Source organism: Trachypithecus francoisi, unplaced genomic scaffold, assembly GCF_009764315.1.
Source record: "Trachypithecus francoisi isolate TF-2019V2 unplaced genomic scaffold, Tfra_2.0 Lachesis_group17, whole genome shotgun sequence".
Taxonomy (NCBI): domain Eukaryota; kingdom Metazoa; phylum Chordata; class Mammalia; order Primates; family Cercopithecidae; genus Trachypithecus; species Trachypithecus francoisi.
This window is the reverse complement of record NW_022681462.1, coordinates 76,137,521-76,157,463: the sequence shown is the minus strand read 5'-3', so window position 1 is coordinate 76,157,463 and position 19,943 is coordinate 76,137,521. Positions and strand designations below refer to the sequence as shown.

General features: G+C 39.5%; 1 protein-coding gene across 7 annotated transcripts in view; it reads left to right on the top strand.

Annotated features, from left to right (window-relative positions):
* Positions 1-19,943, top strand: part of SPAST (spastin) — an 87,418-nt gene that overhangs the window by 56,499 nt on the left and 10,976 nt on the right. For 6 of the 7 annotated variants that reach the window (XM_033176107.1, XM_033176104.1, XM_033176110.1 and 3 more), the window contains 7 exons: positions 3,127-3,201; positions 4,582-4,653; positions 12,607-12,682; positions 12,922-13,013; positions 13,158-13,237; positions 18,231-18,273; positions 19,650-19,729. In XM_033176107.1, the coding sequence (XP_033031998.1) occupies positions 3,127-3,201; positions 4,582-4,653; positions 12,607-12,682; positions 12,922-13,013; positions 13,158-13,237; positions 18,231-18,273; positions 19,650-19,729 (518 nt within the window). The remainder of the gene's footprint in view (positions 1-3,126; positions 3,202-4,581; positions 4,654-12,606; positions 12,683-12,921; positions 13,014-13,157; positions 13,238-18,230; positions 18,274-19,649; positions 19,730-19,943) is intronic. The other variant, XM_033176105.1, reaches the window with a different exon arrangement.

Here is a 19,943-nt window from a genome sequence, read left to right as displayed (position 1 = left end):
ATTCAGTGGAGAAAAGATAGCCTTTTCAACAAATGGTATAGGATGACTGGACATCCACATGCAAAAAAGTTGATTTAGACACAGACCTGACAGCTTTCACAAAAATAAACTTAAATGGATCATAGACTTAAATGTAACTTGTGAACTGAACTTCTAGAGGATAACATAGGAGAAAAATCTAGGATAACATATGAGAAAAATTTTTGGTTTGACAGTGACTTCGTAGGTACAATACCAAAACATGATCCTTGAAAAAAAAAGTCAGTATGTTGAACTTTGTTTAAATTTAAAACTTCTGCTCTGTGTAAGACGCTGTTAGGAGAATGAAAAGACACACAGCAGAGTGGGAGACTTTACAAAATTCATTACCTGATGAAGGACCAGTATCCAAAATATACAAAGAACTTTTAAAACTCAACAGTAAGAAAATACACAGCCCAGTTGGTAAATGGGCAAAATATCTGAACAGACACCCACAAAGGAAGATAGATGACGACAAGCATATGAATATCTGCTCAACATCATGTCATTAGGGAAATTGCACATTAAAACAACAATAAGACACCCTGCCACCCCTATTAGAATGGCTAAAATCTAAAACACTGACAACACCAAATTCTGTCAGGGATGTGGAGCAGCAGAAATTATAATTCATTGCTGATGGAAATCTAAAATGGTAGAACCATTTTGGAAGATAGTTGGACAGTTTTTTACAAAACCAAAGACAGTTTGATGGTTTCTTACAAAACTCTTACCATATGGTTCAGCAGTCTTACACCTTAGTATAAGTTTAAAATGTACATCCAATCAAAAACCTGCACATGAATATTTCTAGCAGCATTATTCATAGTTGCCAAAACTTGGAAGCAGCCAAGGCATCCATAAGAAGGTGAATGGATAAACAGACTGTGGAACATCATGTAATGGAGTAGTATTCAGCAATAAAAAGAAATATCAAGCCACAGAAATATATGGAGGAACCATAAATGCATATTGTTAAATGAAAGAAGCCAATCTGAAGAGGCTAAATTACAGGATTCTGACTATATAATGTTTTGGAAAAGGAAAAACTATGGAAACAATAAGTAGATCATTGGTTGCCAGGGAAGGCAGGGAGAGACGAATAGGTGGAGCACAGTGGATTTTTAAGGCAGTGAAACTGTTCTGTATGTAATCCAATGGTGGATACATGTCATTATACCTTTGTCAAAACCCACAGAATGTAAAACATAAGACTGACCCCTAATGTAAACTGTGGACTTCATTTAATAATAATACATGAATATTTTTTCATTAGTTCTAACAAATGTACTACACTAATACAAGATATTCAGAGTAGGGGAAATTGGAAAGGAATGAGAGGTTATATGGGAACTCTGTATTTTCTGCTCAATTTTCTATAAACCTAAAATCACTAAAAAAAAAGTTTATTTTATTTTATTTTTTTTAATTTTTTGAGATGGAGTTTCACTCTTGTTGCCCAGGCTGGAGTGCGATGGCACGATCTCAGCTCACTGAAACCTCTGCCTCACCGGTTCAAGCGATTCTCAAGCCTCAGCCTCTCGAGTAGCTGGGATTACAGGCCTGTGCCACCACACCCAGCTAATTTTGCATTTTTAGTAGAGACACCGTTTCTCCATGTTGGTCAGACTGGTCTTGAACTCCTGATCTAAGGGGATCCACCCGCCTCGGCCTCCCAAAGTGCTGGGATTACAGGCGTGAGCCACCGCACCCAGCAGAAGTTTTTTTTTTGGATATTAGCCATTTCATATGATTCAACGTAAAAGTACATATACCTTCACTATTATTAGTAAGTGTAGGTGAGATGTTTTCAGTCTGGGGCTCCACCCTTGACTCCTGCCATGCCTAGTGTCCCTGAGTCTGGAGACTCTGACTTATTTCTTTAGGGGATGAAACTCCTGCCTCCTTCTTTGATGGGGGTTGGTACCTGCTTGACTGCCTTTAGCGGGGAGTTCTTCATACCACCTTTCAGTCAGTTCCTGTTTGTGTTTTCTTCCTTTTTTTTTGAGATGGAGTCTCGCTCTGTCACCCAGGCTGGAGTGCAGTGGCGCGATCTTGGCTCAATACGAGCTCCGCCTCCCGAGTTCACGCCATTCTTCTGCCTCAGCCTCCCGAGTAGCTTTAATCACAGGTGCCTGCCACCGTACCCGGCTAATTTGTTTGTATTTTTAGTAGAGACGGGGTGTCACCTTGTTAGCCAGGATGGTCTTGATCTCCTGACCTCGTGATCCGCCCATCTTGGCCTCCCAAAGTGCTGGGATTACAGGCGTGAGCCATTTCCTGTTTTTGACTGCCTGCCTTATTACTGCTTGCTGTGGTGCCTGATACATCCAGTTCCTGAACCTTTCCGGGATTTTTGTTCACGTCAGCATGCTTCTTGTATCTAGGTATCCCTTCACAAGTAGGCATATAGGTTTTAAGCTCTGCTAAATCATTTACCACACTTTATCAGTTCTCCATTTTGTGGGAATTCATTGTGTTAATCTTTTCTGTTTTTGTTTGGAAGATTCATATCTTTTTTATTCATTTAGTATTATTTGGGGGGATTTCTAAGTAGAGAAACATGCCTGTGTTCAATTTCTCTTGTTTAAGCAATCTGTTTTCATTTTTACCACCGAGGAGTTGGTTTTATTTCATTTTGTTTTACTTTTTTTTGAGACAGGGTCTCACTTTGTCAGCCAGGCTGGAGTACAGTGGCATGATCAAAGCTCACTGCACCCTTGGCCTCCCAAGCTCAAGTGATCCTCCCACCTCAGCCTCCTGAATAGCTGGGAGGACAGGCGATCAATCCAGCACACCCAGCTAATTTTTTTTTTTTTTTTTTTGTAGAAGCAGAGTTTCCCTATGTCGCCCAGGTTGGTCTTGAACTCTTGGGCTCATGTAATCCTCCCATCTTGGCCCCCTAAAGTGCTGGGATTACAGGTGTGAGCCACCACACCAAGCTGTTTTTAATTATTACACTAATTTATGATTATGTGTTTCCTTTAAAGCTGTGGCAGCTCTGTTTGGGAGGATGCTACTGAAAAAAGGATGCTTTTTAGATGACAAAGAGTACTTAAAGTGTCTCTAGAATCATAGTTGTAAACTGAAGTATGTATTTTTAAGTTGTTCACAGGTCTTAGAGCTCCTGCCAGAGGACTGTTACTCTTTGGTCCACCTGGGAATGGGAAGACAATGCTGGTAAGAGTTCTCTTCAAATTTTAGTTTTCTGTTGAGATATTTAGAATAATATGAAAAAAAGAAACTTTATCTTGTCCCTGATCCTGTTACTTATGACTTGCTTTTTGCTATTATATACTTTTGGGGTTTTTTTGTTTGTTTTGTTTTTTTTGAGTGATCTTGGCTCACTGCAACCTCCGCCTCCTGGGTTCAAGTGATTTTCCTGCCTCAGCCTCCCGAGTAGCTGGGATTACAGGCACACGCCACCACACCTGTCTAAGTTTTGTATTTTTGGCAGAGATGGGATTTCGCCATGTTGGCCAGGCTGGTCTCGAACTCCTGGCCTCAAGCAGTCCTCCCACCTGGGCCTCCCAAAGTGATAGGATTACAGGGGTGAGTCATTGCCTGTGGCTGATACACATTTAAGTTTTTCAGCTACTTTTCAATGTAGAAGTAGATGGAGAACCATGTATGTTATCTTCAGTAGTGTGTTTTTGGTTGGTTAAATTTGACAGTGTGATTGTCATTTTTTGTAAATTAAATAAAATTTTTACTTTGGAAGAGCTTACCTTACTATATTGAGTATCTTTCTAACCCAATACTTGCTTCTACTATCATAACAACTTTATTTAAATAATCAGTATTTTATAGCTTTTTTTTTTTTTTTTTAAGTATTCTTTTGCCAGAAGTTTTTGTCAGGCTCTGGATACCTCTTTCCTCTGCATAGCCCTCCTGGGTGGAAAAAACAAACAGGGAAAGAGTAACTTTTCCTTAGATGTTTGTCTTTCTCAAAGCAGTTATCTTTGTATATCTAAGAAGAGAGGAGAATAACACTTTTTTTTTAAAATCTCTGTCTACTCATTCTCTGTCAGGAGGAGAATAGAAAGAAGCACAGCTCTTCCTGTAACCCGTCCATATTACTGAGAAAGGAACACATTGATTGCCATGTATTGGGGATTGTATTATACCTTACAGTTTTATTTTTATTTTATATTAATTTTTTTTTAGACAAGAGTCTTGCTGTATCACCCAAGCTGGAGTGCAGTGATGTGATCTCGGCTCACTACCATCTCTTCCTCCTGGGTTCAAGCAATTCTGCTATGTCAGCCACCCGAGTAGCTGGGATTACAGGTGTGCCCCACCACACCTGACTAATATTTGTATTTTTATTAGAGATGGGGTTTCACCATGTTGGCCAGGCTGGTCTCAAACTCTTGGCCTCAAGTGATGTGCCTGCCTTGGCCTCCCAAAGTGCTGGGATTACGGGCATGAGCCACCACACCCGGCCTCATAGCTTACAGTTTTAGAGAATCTTTTCTAGTACTTAAATCAGTAAATATGGTTATCTTTTAAATGTAATATATTGAACTAATTTAATATTTGCTCTTGTGATTTTTAAAGGCTAAAGCAGTAGCTGCAGAATCGAATGCAACCTTCTTTAATATAAGTGCTGCAAGTTTAACTTCAAAATATGTGAGTGCTGTTTCCAATATTGTCATATTTTAAGTTACTGTCTAAATGTTACTCTTAATTATAGACAGTAATAATATTTCATGAAAATATTTTTCTAGGAGTTTTGTATCTATTATTTACATATGATGAATATCAATCTTCAGAGTAGAAAGTTATGTACATTTGTGTTGTCAAATACTGTATTAGTTTACTGGGGCCTTGTAATAAAATACCATAAACTGGCTGGCTTAAACATCAGCCATTTATTGTCTCACAGTTGTGGAAGGTAGAAGTCCAAGATCAGTCAAAATGTTGGCAGGGTTGCTTCCTCCTGAGGGCTATGAGGGAAAGTGTATGTTGCGTGCCTCCCTCCTAGTTTCTGGTGGCTTTCTGGCAATCTTTTGCATTCCTTGGCTTGTAGATGTATCCCTCTCATCTCTGTCTTTATCTTCATGTGGCATTCTCCCTGTATTTGTCTCGGTGTCCAAATTTCCTCTGTGGATTAGGGCCCACCCTAATGATCTCAATTTAAGTTTGTCATCAGCAGCAATTCTATGTCCAAATAAGGTCACATTCATAGGTACTAGGGATAGGACTTCAACATGTTTTTGGAGAACACAGTTCAACCCATTAACAAATACTGTCACTTTCCACTTAAGCTTCAAGTAAAGTGGATTTTATCTCAAGGAGCCACCAGATATGAACACAGATCTGATGGCATAAACTGAGTATTTCTGGCCTTCTGATTCTGATCTAAAATATGACACAAGATTTTCCCTGTTTTAATTTTTTAATTTTTTTTTTTTTTTAATAGAGACAGGGTCTCGCTATGTTGCCAGGCTACTTTCGAATTCCTGGGCTTAAGCAATCCTCCCGCCTCGGACTCCCAAAGTGCTGGAATTACACATGTGAGCCACCACACCTGGCCAGTAGATTTTCCCTGTTTTGTTTTGATTGTTTATAATTTAGTTTTCTTTTTCCATTCACCCTCCGCTGACCCTATAGTATTATTCAAACAAGTGCTCAGTCTAGTTTTGGAGTAGGGGAAGCATAATTACAGTGCTTAAAAAGAGTAATTTGTCTGGTGTGCAGAACTAGCGTGTAAATATAACTGGTGCACTGCAAAACTATGAAGTAGTTTCTGTCAAACCTTATACTGCTTTGTCTTTCTCCGTCTCTCCCTTTCTCTTGGTTGCCCCCTCCTCCTCCCAGTGATACCTTAGTCTCTATTTGCCTTTATCAAAACCTTTATGATTGGCCGGGCACAGTGGCCCATGCCTGTAATCCTAGCATTTTGGGAGGCCGAGGCAGGAAGATCACCTGAACCCAGAAGTTTGAGACCAGCCTGGGCAACATGGTGAAACCCCATCTCTACAAAAAAAAAAAGTTTAGCCAGGCATAGTGGCATGCACCTGTAGTCCCGCTACTCGGGAAGCTGAGGTGAGAGGATCTCTTGAGCCTGAGAGTTTGAGGCTGCAGTGAACTGTGATCATGCCACTGCACTCCAGCCTGAGTGACAGTGTGAGACCCTGTCTCAAAGAAAAAAAACAAGGGGGGCATGGTGGCTCACTCCTGTAATCCCAGTAATTTGGGAGACTTGAGGCAGGAGGATTGCTTGAGGCCAGGAGTTCGATACCACCCTGGGCAACATAGTGAGACCCCCATCTCTACAAAAAATAAAAAATTTAGCTGGACATGCTAGTGAATACCTGTGGTCCCAGCGACTCAGGAGGCTGAGGTTGGAGGATCCCTTGAGTCGAGGAAGTTGAGGCTGCAGTGAGCCACGATCATGCCAATGCATTCCAACCTGGGTGTCAGAGCAAGACCACGTCTCAAAAACAAAACAAAACAAACTTTTATGGTTGGAAGTGTTTTGGCAAAAAAACTGAAATGTGAATCTCTGATGAAAGAACGTGTTACCTGTAAAAGTTTGAAGTGTTGGCATTTGTTGCACCAAAATCCAGAGGTGAGGCCAGGCACAGTGGCTCACGCCTGTAATACCAGCACTTTGGGAGGCCGAGGTGGGCAGGTACCTGAGGTCAGGAGTTCAAAACCAGCCCAGCCAACATTGCGAAATCCCATCTCTACTAAAAATACAAAAATTAGCCAGGCTTGGTGGCACGCGCCTGTAATCCCAGCTATTTGGGAGGCTGAGACACGAGAATCACTTGAACCCAGGAGGCGGAGGTTGCAGTGAGCCGAGATGGCACCACTGCACTCCAGCCTGGGCAACTGAGTGAGACTCTGTCTCAAAAAAAAAAAAAAAATCCAGAGGTGAATCCAGAGGTCATCACTACATGATATCCAGATAGCCTCTTTCCATGAGAGTCTCAAAGGATAACTTTGCTATCTATAGTTTTGCAGAGAAAGAAACTTGATTTTATCAGCACACCAAGAGCAGATCTATGTCTTCGGAACAGATATGAGATCAGAATTGTCTAGCTGCTATGAACAGCATGCTCTCTGTACCTTTAGACATGTATGGGAAACTTATTTGTAAGGTTGTATAATGAGCTGTGAGTTAAAGGCAGACTTGACATGTTGACTATAGTTGTTATGGCATTGGACTAAAGTAGCCTCCCTCCATCACTATGACAGAAATAGCCTTGGTGTTAGACCCATTGTTTTTGAAGTCTGTTTGCTAAGACTCACTCTTCTTTAGACAGTTCTTCAAATATTGTTATGCTTTTTCCTGTTGTGGGATTCTTCTTCATGGAGCTTCCTTTCTCAGGAACACTATCTTTTCCCGGTTAATTTGTACTTATTCTTCAGATACCAGTGGAAATGTTACAACCTTCCCTGACCCTCCAAACTATTCCCCCTTATTATTCTCCTAGCACCACTTGCACCTCATTTGTCATACTCATTGGAGTTGAAATTCGTATTCATTGATAGGATTATTTTAATTGTATCTGATATCACTGTCACCTCCACTAGAAGATGGTCTCCATGCAGGCAGAGACTATCACCACGTGGACTTCACTTCCATTTTCAGTTGGCAGTAAGTAGGTACGAATAAGTATTTGTGGAATAATCATATGAGGTATAGATACTATTCTCATACCTCTATTTTATTAAGTAGGGAATTACAGAGAAGTTCAGTGATCTGCTCAGGATCTCATAACCAGGAAGTGGGAAACTAAGATTTGAGCTCCAGTAAGTGTGGTCTTTCATTAAAAATATTACAGCAACCATTCTTTCCTTTTTTTTTTGTTTTGAGATGGAGTCTTGCTCGTCGCCAGGCTGGAGTTCAGTGGCACACGCCTGTAATCCCAGCCACTTGGGAGGCTATAGCAGGAGAACCGCATGAGCCTGGGAGGCGGAGGCTGCAGTGAGCCAAGATCATGTCACTGAACTCAAGCAATTTCCCCTGCCTTAGCCTGCCGAGTAGCTGGGACTACAGCCACCACACCTGGCTAATTTTTGTATTTTAGTAGAGATGGGGTTTCACCATGTCGGCCAGGATGGTCTCGATCTCCTGACCTCGTGATCCACCCGCATGTACCTCTCAAAGTGCTGGATTATAGGCATAAGCCACCACACCTGGCCTACAGCAACCATTCTCTTTTATCCATACTTGTTTCAAGAGTACTCTGTTTCATCTTCATGTTTCCGGAAACAACATAGCATTTATGATCTTAACCCCCAATTCTGATACTGCCTGAATATCTTGAAGCAAGTTTACTTTTAAGAAAGTTGAGGCTGGGTGTAGTGGCTCATGCCTGTAATCCCAGCACTTTGGGAGGCCAAGGCGGATGGATCACTTGAGCTCAGGAGTTCAAGACCAGGCTGGGCAACATGTCGAAAACCTGTCTCTACCAGAAATACAAGAAATTAGTCAGGCGTGGTGGTGTGTACCTGTGGTCCCAGCTACTTGGGAGACTGAAGTGGGAGGATTTTTTGAGCTTGGGAGGTAGAGTTTGCTGTGAGCCGAAAGATCATGCCACTGCACTCCAGCCTGGGTGACAGAGTGAGATCCCATCTCAAAAAAAAAAAAAAAAAAAAAAAAGTAAAGAAAAAGAAAATTGAAATGTCTAGTCTATCATTTTGGCAGTTCTAGCTAATACAGTTTTTTCCTTATGTCTAACTGAAATCTGCTTTTTCTAATTTTTACATACTTGATTTAACAAAACTCCAGTTTTTTTTTAAATGAGGCAGCCTTTCAAATATATAGGAACTTAACGTTATATCTGCTTCCACACAGCCCCCAGAATAGTTATTATTTTAGTTGTCTTTCTGTGGTGTCATGCCAGTTTGTCAGTATGCCTAGATAAGAACCGAATATTTTACCTCAGATGTGACCTGACTTTGAAGACTTAAAAAAGAAGCATTGTGCCAGGCGCAGTGGCTCATACCTGTAATCCCAGCACTTCGGGAGGCTGAGGTGGGCGGGTCACCTGAGGTCAGGAGTTTGAGACCAGCCTTATCAACATGGAGAAACTCCATCTCTACTACAAATACAAAAGATGAGCCAGGCATTGTAGCACATGCCTGTAGTCCCAGCTACTTGGGAGGCTGAGGCAGGAGAATCGCTTGAACCCAGGAGGCGGGGGTTGCAGTGAGCTGAGATCGCGCCATTCTACTCCAGCCTGGGAAACAAGAGCGAAACTCCGTCTCAAAAAAAAAAAAGCATTGTCTAATGTTATATAGATGTTCTGTCTCATGATATATCATGAGAAAGCTTTTGGGAGGAACTGCATCATAGTCATGGACAACATTTGTGTTATTAAAATATCTAGATTATTTTCCACAAAAAATCAGTTACATATGTATCTTAACATGTATTGTTGTTTAACCTTGTTTATTGAATAACTTACATGTAGAAAAGTATTTATAGCATAAGTATACAGCTCAGTGGATTACCACAAAGCAAATATACTTTCAAAATCACCACCCAGGTCAAGAAATAAATTGTTACCTGTGGCCCTGAAATCCCTCCAGGCACTCCACCATCTTTATCCACTCCTCTCAGAACCACTAGACTGCTAACATCATAGACAAAGCTAACATGCCTTTGAGCTTTATATAAATCTAATGATGTAGGATTTTGTGTATATGTGTATTTGGCTTCTTTCATCAGCATTATATTTATGAGATTTATCTGGATTGTTGCAAGTAGTTGTAGTTGTGCTTTTTTACACAAATAGATTTAGTTTTTATGTTTTTCTTATATGTTCAAACTGTTAATTAATCTGCTTATCTATTATTTAAAAAAAAAAGAACATTCACATAGTTCTTGCCAGTTTACAGTGTTTTTCCACACAGTCTTCAAAATGTAAAGTTTGGTCTTCAGTGCATCAGTATGCTGCTAGATTTAAAAACTAGGAAAAAAAAATCAGAGAAGTTAATAATATTAACTGTCACCTCCACTAGAAGATAGTCTCCATGTGGGCAGTAATATTTCTGTTGTATTATCTCTGCTAAGTAAAATATTTTGTAAGTTTCTTTAAATGTTTTAATAAACCATAGTACTTAAAATGTTCTCAATTTTCTAAAGTAGTTAAAAGTAACTATAAAATGGCACCTGTTTTCCTGATCACATTTTACTTCCTATGTGAAATTTTACAAGCCATTATTCGATTTATTTATTTATTTACTTACTTTTTGAGACAGGGTCTTGTTCTGTCGCCCAGGCTGGAGTACAGTGGCATGACCATGGTTCGCTGCAGCCTCAACCTCCTGGGCTCAAGAGATCCTCCCACCTTAGCATCCCAAGTAGCTGGGACTACAGGCACGTGCCACCATGGCCAGCTAATTTTAAAAAATTTTGGAGGCCCAGATGCGGTGGCTCACACCTGTAATCCCAGCACTTTGGAGGCCGAGGTGGGCGAATCACAAGGTCGGGAGTTCGAGACCATCCTGGCTAACATGGTTAAACCCTGTCTCTACTAAAAGTACAAAAAATTAGCGGGGTGTGGTGGCAGGCGCCTGTAATCCCAGTTACTCAGGAGGCTGAGGCAGGAGAGTTGCTTGAACCTGGGAAGCAGAGATTGCAGTGAGCCGAGACTCCTTCTCAAAAAAAAAAAAAAAAAAATTTTTTTGGGCGACAGGGTGTCACTGTGTTGCCAGGGCCGGTCTCAAACTTGTGGGCTCAAATGATCCTCCCATTTCGGCCTCCCAAAGTGCTAGGATTACAGGCATGAGTCACTGTGCCTGGTCTTCAAGTTGGTATTAAAGCATGTTTACCCACATTATGCACATGGTATAATGGAAAGTATTGTCGTGGAAGTTAGGAGATAGGGATTCTAGGCTAGCTTTTTTGTTTTTTGAGACAAGGTCTCACTTTTACGCCACAGGCCAAAGTGCAGTTGTGCAATCTCGGCTCACTACAACCTCCACATCTCGGATTCAAGCAATTCTTCCACTTCAGCTTCCAGAGTAGCTGGGATTTCAGGCATGTACCACCACGCCCAGCTAATTTTTGTATTTTTAGTAGACACAGGGTTTCACCATGTTGGCCAGGCTGGTCTCAAACTCCTGACCTCAGGTGATCCACCCACCTTGGCCTCCCAAAGTGCTGGGATTACAGGCATGAGTCACCGTGCCTGGCCTCTAGCATAACTTTTATATCCTGAACTGGCCTTAAGAAAGTATCACTTTAGGCCTGTTTCATCTGTAAAATGTTAATGTCATAAGAGATGATCTTTTGAGATTTCTTTCAGCTCTGAGAATTTTTATTTTTATTTTTTTTATGTGAGATAGTCTTGCTTTGTCGCCCAGGCTGTAGTGCAGTGGTGTGTTCTCGGCTCGCTGCAAACTCTGCCTCCCAGGTGCACGCCATTCTCCTGCCTCAGCCTCCCGAGTAACTGGGACTACAGGCGCCCGCCACCTCGCCTGGCTGATTTTTTGTATTTTTAGTAGAGACGGGGTTTCATCGTGTTAGCCAGGATGGTCTCGATCTCCTGACCTTGTGATCTGCCCGCATCGGCCTCCCAAAGTGCTGAGATTACAGGTGTGAGCCACCACGCCCAGCCTAGAATATTTGTTTGGATTATTCTAAATCTGGTGACATTTCTTTTGTTTTTAGTTAAATCTTCAATAAAAATAATAAATGCCACCTAGAGGACAGAAAAATTTTTACAGTAGATTATCACAGACCTCATGACTCTTTCATTACTTTGGTGCATATAATGGCCTTTGTATGGTGTCAGCACCTGGGAGTGTCTCAAGGGGTGTTCACTGACCTTCTGGACTATCTGGAAATACTTCGATATTTACTGGCTGGGCGCCGTGGCTCATGTCTGTAATTCCAGCACTTTGGGAGGCCAAGTTTAGGTGGGTCACTTGAGGTCAGGCATTCGAGATCACCCTGGCCAATATGGTAAAACCCCATCTCTACTAAAAATACAAAAATTAGCCAGACATGGTGGTGGGCACCTGTAATCCCAGCTACCTGAGATGCTGAGGGATGAGAATCACTTGAACCCAGGAGGCAAAAGTTACAGTGAACCAAGATTGCACCACTGCACTCCATACTGGGCTATAGAGCAAAACTGTCTCAAAAAAAAAAAAAGAAATGTTGATATTTATGTGTGAATGACTTTTCACGATGTTCTTAATAGAGAAAGTTTTGTTTAGGAGAGCACATTCCAGCTAACTTACTTCTGTAAATATACTCTGTAATCTAGGGATTAAAGAATATGTACAGTGTCTTTTTTCTCTTCCCTCGTCTTCCCCTTTTCTCACTAGTTATATCCTGGACCGAATAGCTATTTCATTCTCAAGTCTTAAGAATGCAGGGTGAAGCAAAACAGATGAATTTTTAAAGCACTTACCAGGCTGTATGAAATCACGGTCTATTGTCTAAAATTGTAAGGAATGGTTCAGTAATACTGTCCCCTTTCTCAAACCAAATCTTTGGTTGTTTTAAGGAAGGAAAATTAAATTCCTGTGTGCTAGATTTTCAACATAAAATTTAAAATACTGGAATAATGTTGCATTTTATGTGTATAACAATATAACGCCTTGTTTTAGGTGGGAGAAGGAGAGAAATTGGTGAGGGCTCTTTTTGCTGTGGCTCGAGAACTTCAGCCTTCTATAATTTTTATAGGTAAGAACATATTTTCCAACTAAGTTAGTTGACTATTTGTGAAATTTCCCTCTCCACATAGGAAAGATATGATTGGAAACACTATTCAAAAGGAAGAAGTTTTAAAGAAGGGCAAGCTTAAAGACTGTCTAATGAATTTAATAGGACCCACTATATTATTAAGTAGTAAACTAGATTAATCGCAGATGACTCACACAGCTTGGTCTTTAATTAAAGTCTCATACTTGTATTTCCTCTAGATGAAGTTGATAGCCTTTTGTGTGAAAGAAGAGAAGGGGAGCACGATGCTAGTAGACGCCTAAAAACTGAATTTCTAATAGAATTTGATGGTGTAAGTGTTAATTATGATATTTTTAATGTGGCAGCACTTTCGTATATATATTTTCCTATTGAATGGCCAATGTTAAAATTACAAATATCTTTATATTTGTTATTACTTTTCTAAAAGAACTGAAAAAAGATTTTTTGCTTGTAGATACAGTCTGCTGGAGATGACAGAGTACTTGTAATGGGTGCAACTAATAGGCCACAAGAGCTTGACGAGGCTGTTCGCAGGTAGGGAGATTTATATGGAAATACATGCATTTATTACAGACAGTATTTACTCATGTATCCATCTTACATATTATTTCCTTACTCTCAGTTTTAAGACTAACTTCACTATTTTCCTCCAGTACTATCCTCTAGCCTCTTGTTACCAACTACATAAGGATTTTGAGGTCAACTGCTTGATATCAGGAGAATTAGTCTAGTAAAGGTTTAGTTATGGTTTTAGGTAAATTGGTCAGTTCTTCTGGGTTGCATTAAATTATCTTTACACTTCAAAATTGATTCTTACCCTCTTTTATTGGGCTTCATGAGATGATCAAAGCAGGATTCATGGAAAATGTGTTTTCTTTTCTTGTGTGTTTGAGCCAGTTTATTCCCTTCGTACTGGAAGGACAGTTTGGCTCAGCATAAAATTCTTGGGCATCCTTTCCCAAGGAATTTACAGTATTACCCCATTATTTCTAGGATTGGCTGTAGTAGTGTAAAAGTCTGAATCCAAATTGATTTTTTCAAATTTGTAAATTAACTTGATTTTTTTCTCTCTTTACTGGATGGATTACGTGGTTATATTGCACCCAGGTAGTGAGCATAGTGTACAGTAGGTAGTTTTTCAGCTCACACTTCACTCCTTTCTTCCCCCATGTAGTAGTCCACAGTGTGTATTGTTCCCATGTTTATGTCCATGTGTACTCAATTTTTAGCTCCCACTTACGAGAACATGAGCTATTTGGTTTACTGTTCCTGCATTAATTAGCTTAGTATTAAGGCCTCCAGCTCCATCCATGTTGCTGCAAAGGACATTATTTCATTCTTTTCTATGGCTGCATAGTATTTCATGGTGTGTATGTACCACATTTTCTTTATCCAGTCCACCATTGATGGACACTTAGATTGATTCTATGTCTGCTGTTGTGAATAGTGCAGCAATAAACATGAAATGCATGTCTTTCTGGTATAATGATCTATTTTCCTTTGAGTATATACCCAGTAATGGGATTGCAGGGTCAAAGGTAGATCTGTTTTATGTTTTTTGAGAAACCTTCAAACTGCTTTCTACAATGACTGAACTGTACATTCCCACCAACAGTACATATGCTCCACAGTCTTAACAACATCTGTTATTTTTTTACTTTTTCCCTGAATCTCTAGACAATATGGGATGTTTTTTGCCATTTTATTAATAGCCATTCTGACTGGTGTGAGATATCTCATTGTGGTTTTGATTTGCATTTTTCTGATGGTTAGTGATGATGAGCATTTTTTCATGTTTGTTGTCCCCTCATATGTCTTTTGAGAAGTGTCTGTTCATTTCCTTTTTACCCATTTTTTAACAGAGTTGTCTGTTTTTAGCTTGTTCAGTTGTTTGAATTCCTTATAGATTCTGGATATCAGACCATTGTTGGATACAATTCTGTAGGTTGTCTGTTTACTCTGTTGATGGTTCTTTTTGCTGTGCAGAAGCTCTTTAGTTTAATTAGGTCCCACTTGTCAATTTTTATTTTTGTTGCAATTGCATTTGGGGACTTAACCAGTTTTATTCTAGCATTTTTATACTTTGAGATCTTACATTTAAATCTTCAGTCCACCTTGAGTTAATTTTTGTATATGGTGAAAAGTAAGGGTCCAGTTTCATTTTTCTACATATGGCTAGCCAGTAATCCCCACGCCATTTATTGAGTAGGGAGTCCTTTCCCGGAACATTGCTTGTTTTTGTCAGCCTTATCAAAGATCAGATGGTTACAGGTGTGTGGCTTTATTTCTCAATTTTCTATCCTGTTCCTTTGGCCTGTGTGTCTTGTACCAGAATTATGCTGTTTGGGCTGCTGTATAGTTTAGTTTAAAGTCAGGTAATGTGATACTTACAGCTTTGTTCTTTGTGCTTAGGATTTGTCTATTTGGACTTGTGATTCCATATGAATTTTAGAATAATTTTTTCTAATTTTGTGAAAAATAACATTGATAGTTTGATACAAATAGCATTGAATCTGTAAATTGCTTTGGGCAGTATGGTCTTTTTACGACCAGAGAAATCAGGCAAGAGAAGGAAACAAAAGGCATCCAAATAGGAAAAGAAGTCGTCATTCTCTCTTCACTGGCAATATGATTCTGTACTTTGAAAACCCTAAAAATTCCATCAAAAGGCTACTAGAACTGATAAATGATTTTACCCCAAGGTTCAGGATACAAAATCAGTGTACAAAAAGTTAGTACCGTTTCTATATGGTAATAATGTCCAGGCTAAGAATCAAATCAAGAACACAATCCCATTTACAATAGCCACAAAGAAAATGAAATACTGGCCGGGCACGGTGGCTCATGCCTGTAATCCCAGCACTTTGGGAGGCTGAGGCAGGTGAATCTCCTGAGGTCAGGAGTTTAAGACCAGCCTGACCAACATGGTGAAACCCTGTCTCTACTAAAAATACAAAAAATTAGCCAGGCATGGTGGTGGGTGCCTATAATCCCAGCTACTCAGGAGGCTGAGGCAGGAGAATCGCTTGAACCCAGGAGGCACAGGTTGCAGTGAGCCGAGATCGTGCCACTGCACTGAAGCCTGGGTGCAACAGAGCAAGAATCCGTCTCCAAAATTAAAAAAATAATAATAAAAAAAAAAAAGAAAATGAGCTGGGCGTGGTGGCTCAAGCCTGTAATCCCAGCACTTTGGGACGCCGAGACGGGCGGATCACGAGGTCAGGAGATCGAGACCATCCTGGCTAACACGGTGAAACCCCGTCTCTACTAAAAAAATACGAAAAAACTAGCCGGGCGTGGTGGCGGGCACCTGTAGTCCCAGCTACTCAGGAGGCTGAGGCAGGAGAATGGTGTAAACCCAGGAGGCGAAGCTTGCAGTGAGCTGACATCCAGGCACTGCACTCCAGCCTGGGCAACAGAGCAAGACTCTGTCTCAAAAAAAAAGAAAATGAAATACCTAGGAATACAGCTGATGACGGAGGTGAAAGAACTTATACAAGGAGAACTGTAAAGCACTGCTAAAATAAATCAGAGGTGACACAAATAAATGGAAAAACACTCCACGCTCATGGATTGGAAGAATCAATATCGTTAAAATGGGAAATTTATTTTAAATGATATCTTAATTTTTTCCCCTAGTTCATTTTTCTGTTTTCTTTTGCACATAAATTATGTGTTATGTTGCATCCTTTTGTTTTCCCTATCTGTAATTTTCTTCTTAATCCTTTTAAACTCTTAGGTCTGTTTGCAATTTTCTTGTTAATCCTTTTAAACTCTTAGGTCTTTTTGTTTTGTTCTGTTTTTCCCAAGCCTGTTGTCTTTATTTCGTACTGGGTTAGTATCTAATCTCCTTTCTGCTGTATCTTTTCTAACTCTTCTTTCCTTTGTGGTTTTTTATTCATTACTTTCCTGACCTCTGTTATTCTACTTTTCATCTTCTGTTTTATTTCTTTGAGCATCTATATGTTATTTCCATAAGCTCTTACATTTCATTGGGCTCTTGTTTCACAGAAAACAATTTTTTGGGGAGGGCGGATCACTTGAGGCCAGGAGTTCGAGACCAGCCTGGCCAACATAGCACAACAGTGTCTCTGCTAAAAATACAAAACATTAGCTGGGTGTGGTCACACACACCTGTAATCCCAGCTACTCAGGAGGCTAAGAATTGCTTGAACCCAGGAGGCAGAGGTTACAGTGAGCCCAGACTGTGGCACTGTACTCCAGCCTGGGGGACAGAGCAAGGCTCTGTCTCAAAAAAAAAAAAAAAAGAAAACGGTTCTTTGGTCGGGCGTCATGGTGGGTCACACCTGGAATCCCAGCACTTTGGGAGGCCAGATCACTTGAGGCCAGGAATTCCAGACCAGCCTCGCCAACATGGCAAAACTCCATATCTATAAAAAAAAACTTAAGGATAAAAAATTAAAATTTTTTTAAAAATTAAATTATTTCATGGAAAGATATTTGGTCATAATTTTAATTTGCTCTATGGCATAATCTTCTCATGCATGTTCTTCATTTTATCTAGTTTATGTTTGTTGTGTTTTGTTTGCTCTTTTTGGGGGCAGGTTTTTTGTTTTTTTAATGAACTCTGTCCTGGTTTTTCCTTTTTGCTTATTATTTTTCTTTGAATAAAAGAGTTTTCTTGGAAAACCTAGTTTTGGAAGGATATTGTAGGGGAAGGGATAGGTATCTTGAGAAGTCCATGTATACTCTAAACTAACATGCAGCCTCCCTCACTTACAGTGAAGCCCTACCTAATAATGAAGTATATGTGTGTGTAAATAAGAGATAGGGTTGATTTGTTCTTCTACTAAAAAAAATTGGTCACTGCAAGACATTGTCTTCCCACCAGACTGTTAGATGCCTTCTTATAAAGATAATTCGTCTTAGAGTTTCTTTGTTCAGTCTCACCTTCCTTGCCATTCCTATGCTATCAGTTAGGGTTTACGTGGTCTGCAGAGCCAGGCCTGTATGCTTGTTTAAATGTGGAGGGATTGGCTTTATTATAACCCTTTAGGGTGTGCTATCTCTTTTGGGGAGGAAAACTGTATTCTGACAGTCATGTCCATGATCTTCAGCAGCAGATCCTTTGTGTGTCTTCCTTTGTCAGTGTAATTTTCACTGCCCTAGGCAGTTCACCTTTATGTAATATTATGTTCCATAAATATTACCTAGTTTGTTGATGAAGTGTATGTTTCTGTTTCTATTATCCTTGCTGATTTTAGTTTTTTTCAGATTCAAGAAGATAGGAGATCTACTTATGTCAGATATTTTGTTTGTTTTAAAGCATTACTGCTATTAAAAACATACACATACATAAATGATTAATTCTAACAATACCGAAATAAAGATTTTTAAACATTAACTAGAGTTTTAAAAGAGTAACAAAAATATTTTTACATTGATAACTACCAAAATGCATTCCAGTGCCTTGAATATTATATTTTAAAAGCTTTTTCCTGTCATTTGCTGCTTCAGCTTTAAATTCAAAATTATATTTCTAAAAGTGCTGGATTTTTTTTTTTAGGCGTTTCATCAAACGGGTATATGTGTCTTTACCAAATGAGGAGGTATGTATCTGTGTTTGAATTTTTTTGTTTTAAAGCAGAAACAAGAACTGCCATCTTGACAATATTAAGTCTTCCAATCCATGGTACAGCTACTTTGGAAAACAGTTTAGTGGTTTCTTAAAAAGATATACATAAGCTTACTGTCAGACCCAGCAATTTCACTCCTAAGAATTTACCCAAGAGAAACGAAAATGTATGTCCACACAAAGACTTGTACAATAATTTTTATAGCAGCAGTATCAATAATAGCCAGCACTACAAATGATCTAAAATGTTCATTTTGGTGAATAAACAAATGTGGTATATGTTATGGATACTGTATAATGGATACTATTATCCATTATACATGCTGCATACTCATATTAAGTTTTATGAATGAAACTCCAAAACATTATAAATGAAAGAAGCAAGATGATGTATGTCACATATCATATGATTCTGTTTATATGCAGAAAAGGCAAATTTATTTATTTATTTATTTATTTGAGACAGAGTCTTGCTCTGTTGTTCAGGCTGGAGTGCAGTGGGGTGATCTTGGCTCACTGAAGCCTTCACCTCCCGGGTTCAAGTGATTCTCCTGCCTCAGCCTCCTGAGTAGCTGGGACTACAGGGATGTGCCTGGCTAATTTTTTGTATTTTTAGTAGAGATGGGTTTCACTGTGTTAGCCAGGATGGTCTTGATCTCCTGACCTTGTGATCCGCCTGCCTCAGCCTCCCAAAGTGCTGGGATTACAGGTGTGAGTCACCGCACCCAGCCAGAAAGTGCAAATTTCTAGAAACATAAAGCAGATCAGTGGGTTGTCAGGGTAAGAGTTGGGAATGAGGATTAACTGCAAACAGGTATGAGTGAACTAAAAAGTTCTAAAACTGGATTGTGGTGATGATTACACAATTATATAAATGTATTAAAAGTCATTGAATTATACACTTAAAATGGGTGAAATTCATAGTAGATGAATTCATACCTCTGTAAAACTGCTTTTTTTTTTTTGCAGCAGAATATTTATTGCTATGTTTTTATCCAGGTGTGGTGGCTCACGCCCATAATCCCAGCACTTTGGGAGGTTGAGGTGGGAGGATCACTTGAGCCAGGAATTCAAGACCAGCCTGGGTGACATAGGGAGACCCTGTCTCTACAAATACTTTTTTAGAAATTAACCAGGCATGGTGGCACGTGCCTTTGGTCCCACTTACTCGGGAGGCTGAGATGGGAGGATTGCTCGAACCCAGGATATCAAGGCTATAGTGAGCTATGATTGTGCCCTGCACTGCAGCCTGGGTAACAGAACAAGACCCTGTCTCAAAATAAAAAAAGAAAAGAATCATTAATTCTGATATTAAATTAGACTGAATTATCATTTTTTAATATTTTGCAGACAAGACTACTTTTGTTTAAAAATCTGTTATGTAAACAAGGAAGTCCATTGACCCAAAAAGAACTAGCACAACTTGCTAGGTGAGTAATTTGGATTTGGTTTATCTTACAGCTTTTATTTATTTTTTTGTAAATACTTCTTTTTTTAGTTATTTAAAGTAATCTTAAGTATGAAATGAGTAATTCATTTACAGAAGACTTTTTGTCTCATCCGCTACCTCCTTTGCCTTTTTTTTACGTCTTATTCTTATATATATGTGGAATCTAAATTTCACTTACTGTGTCCTCTGCAAGA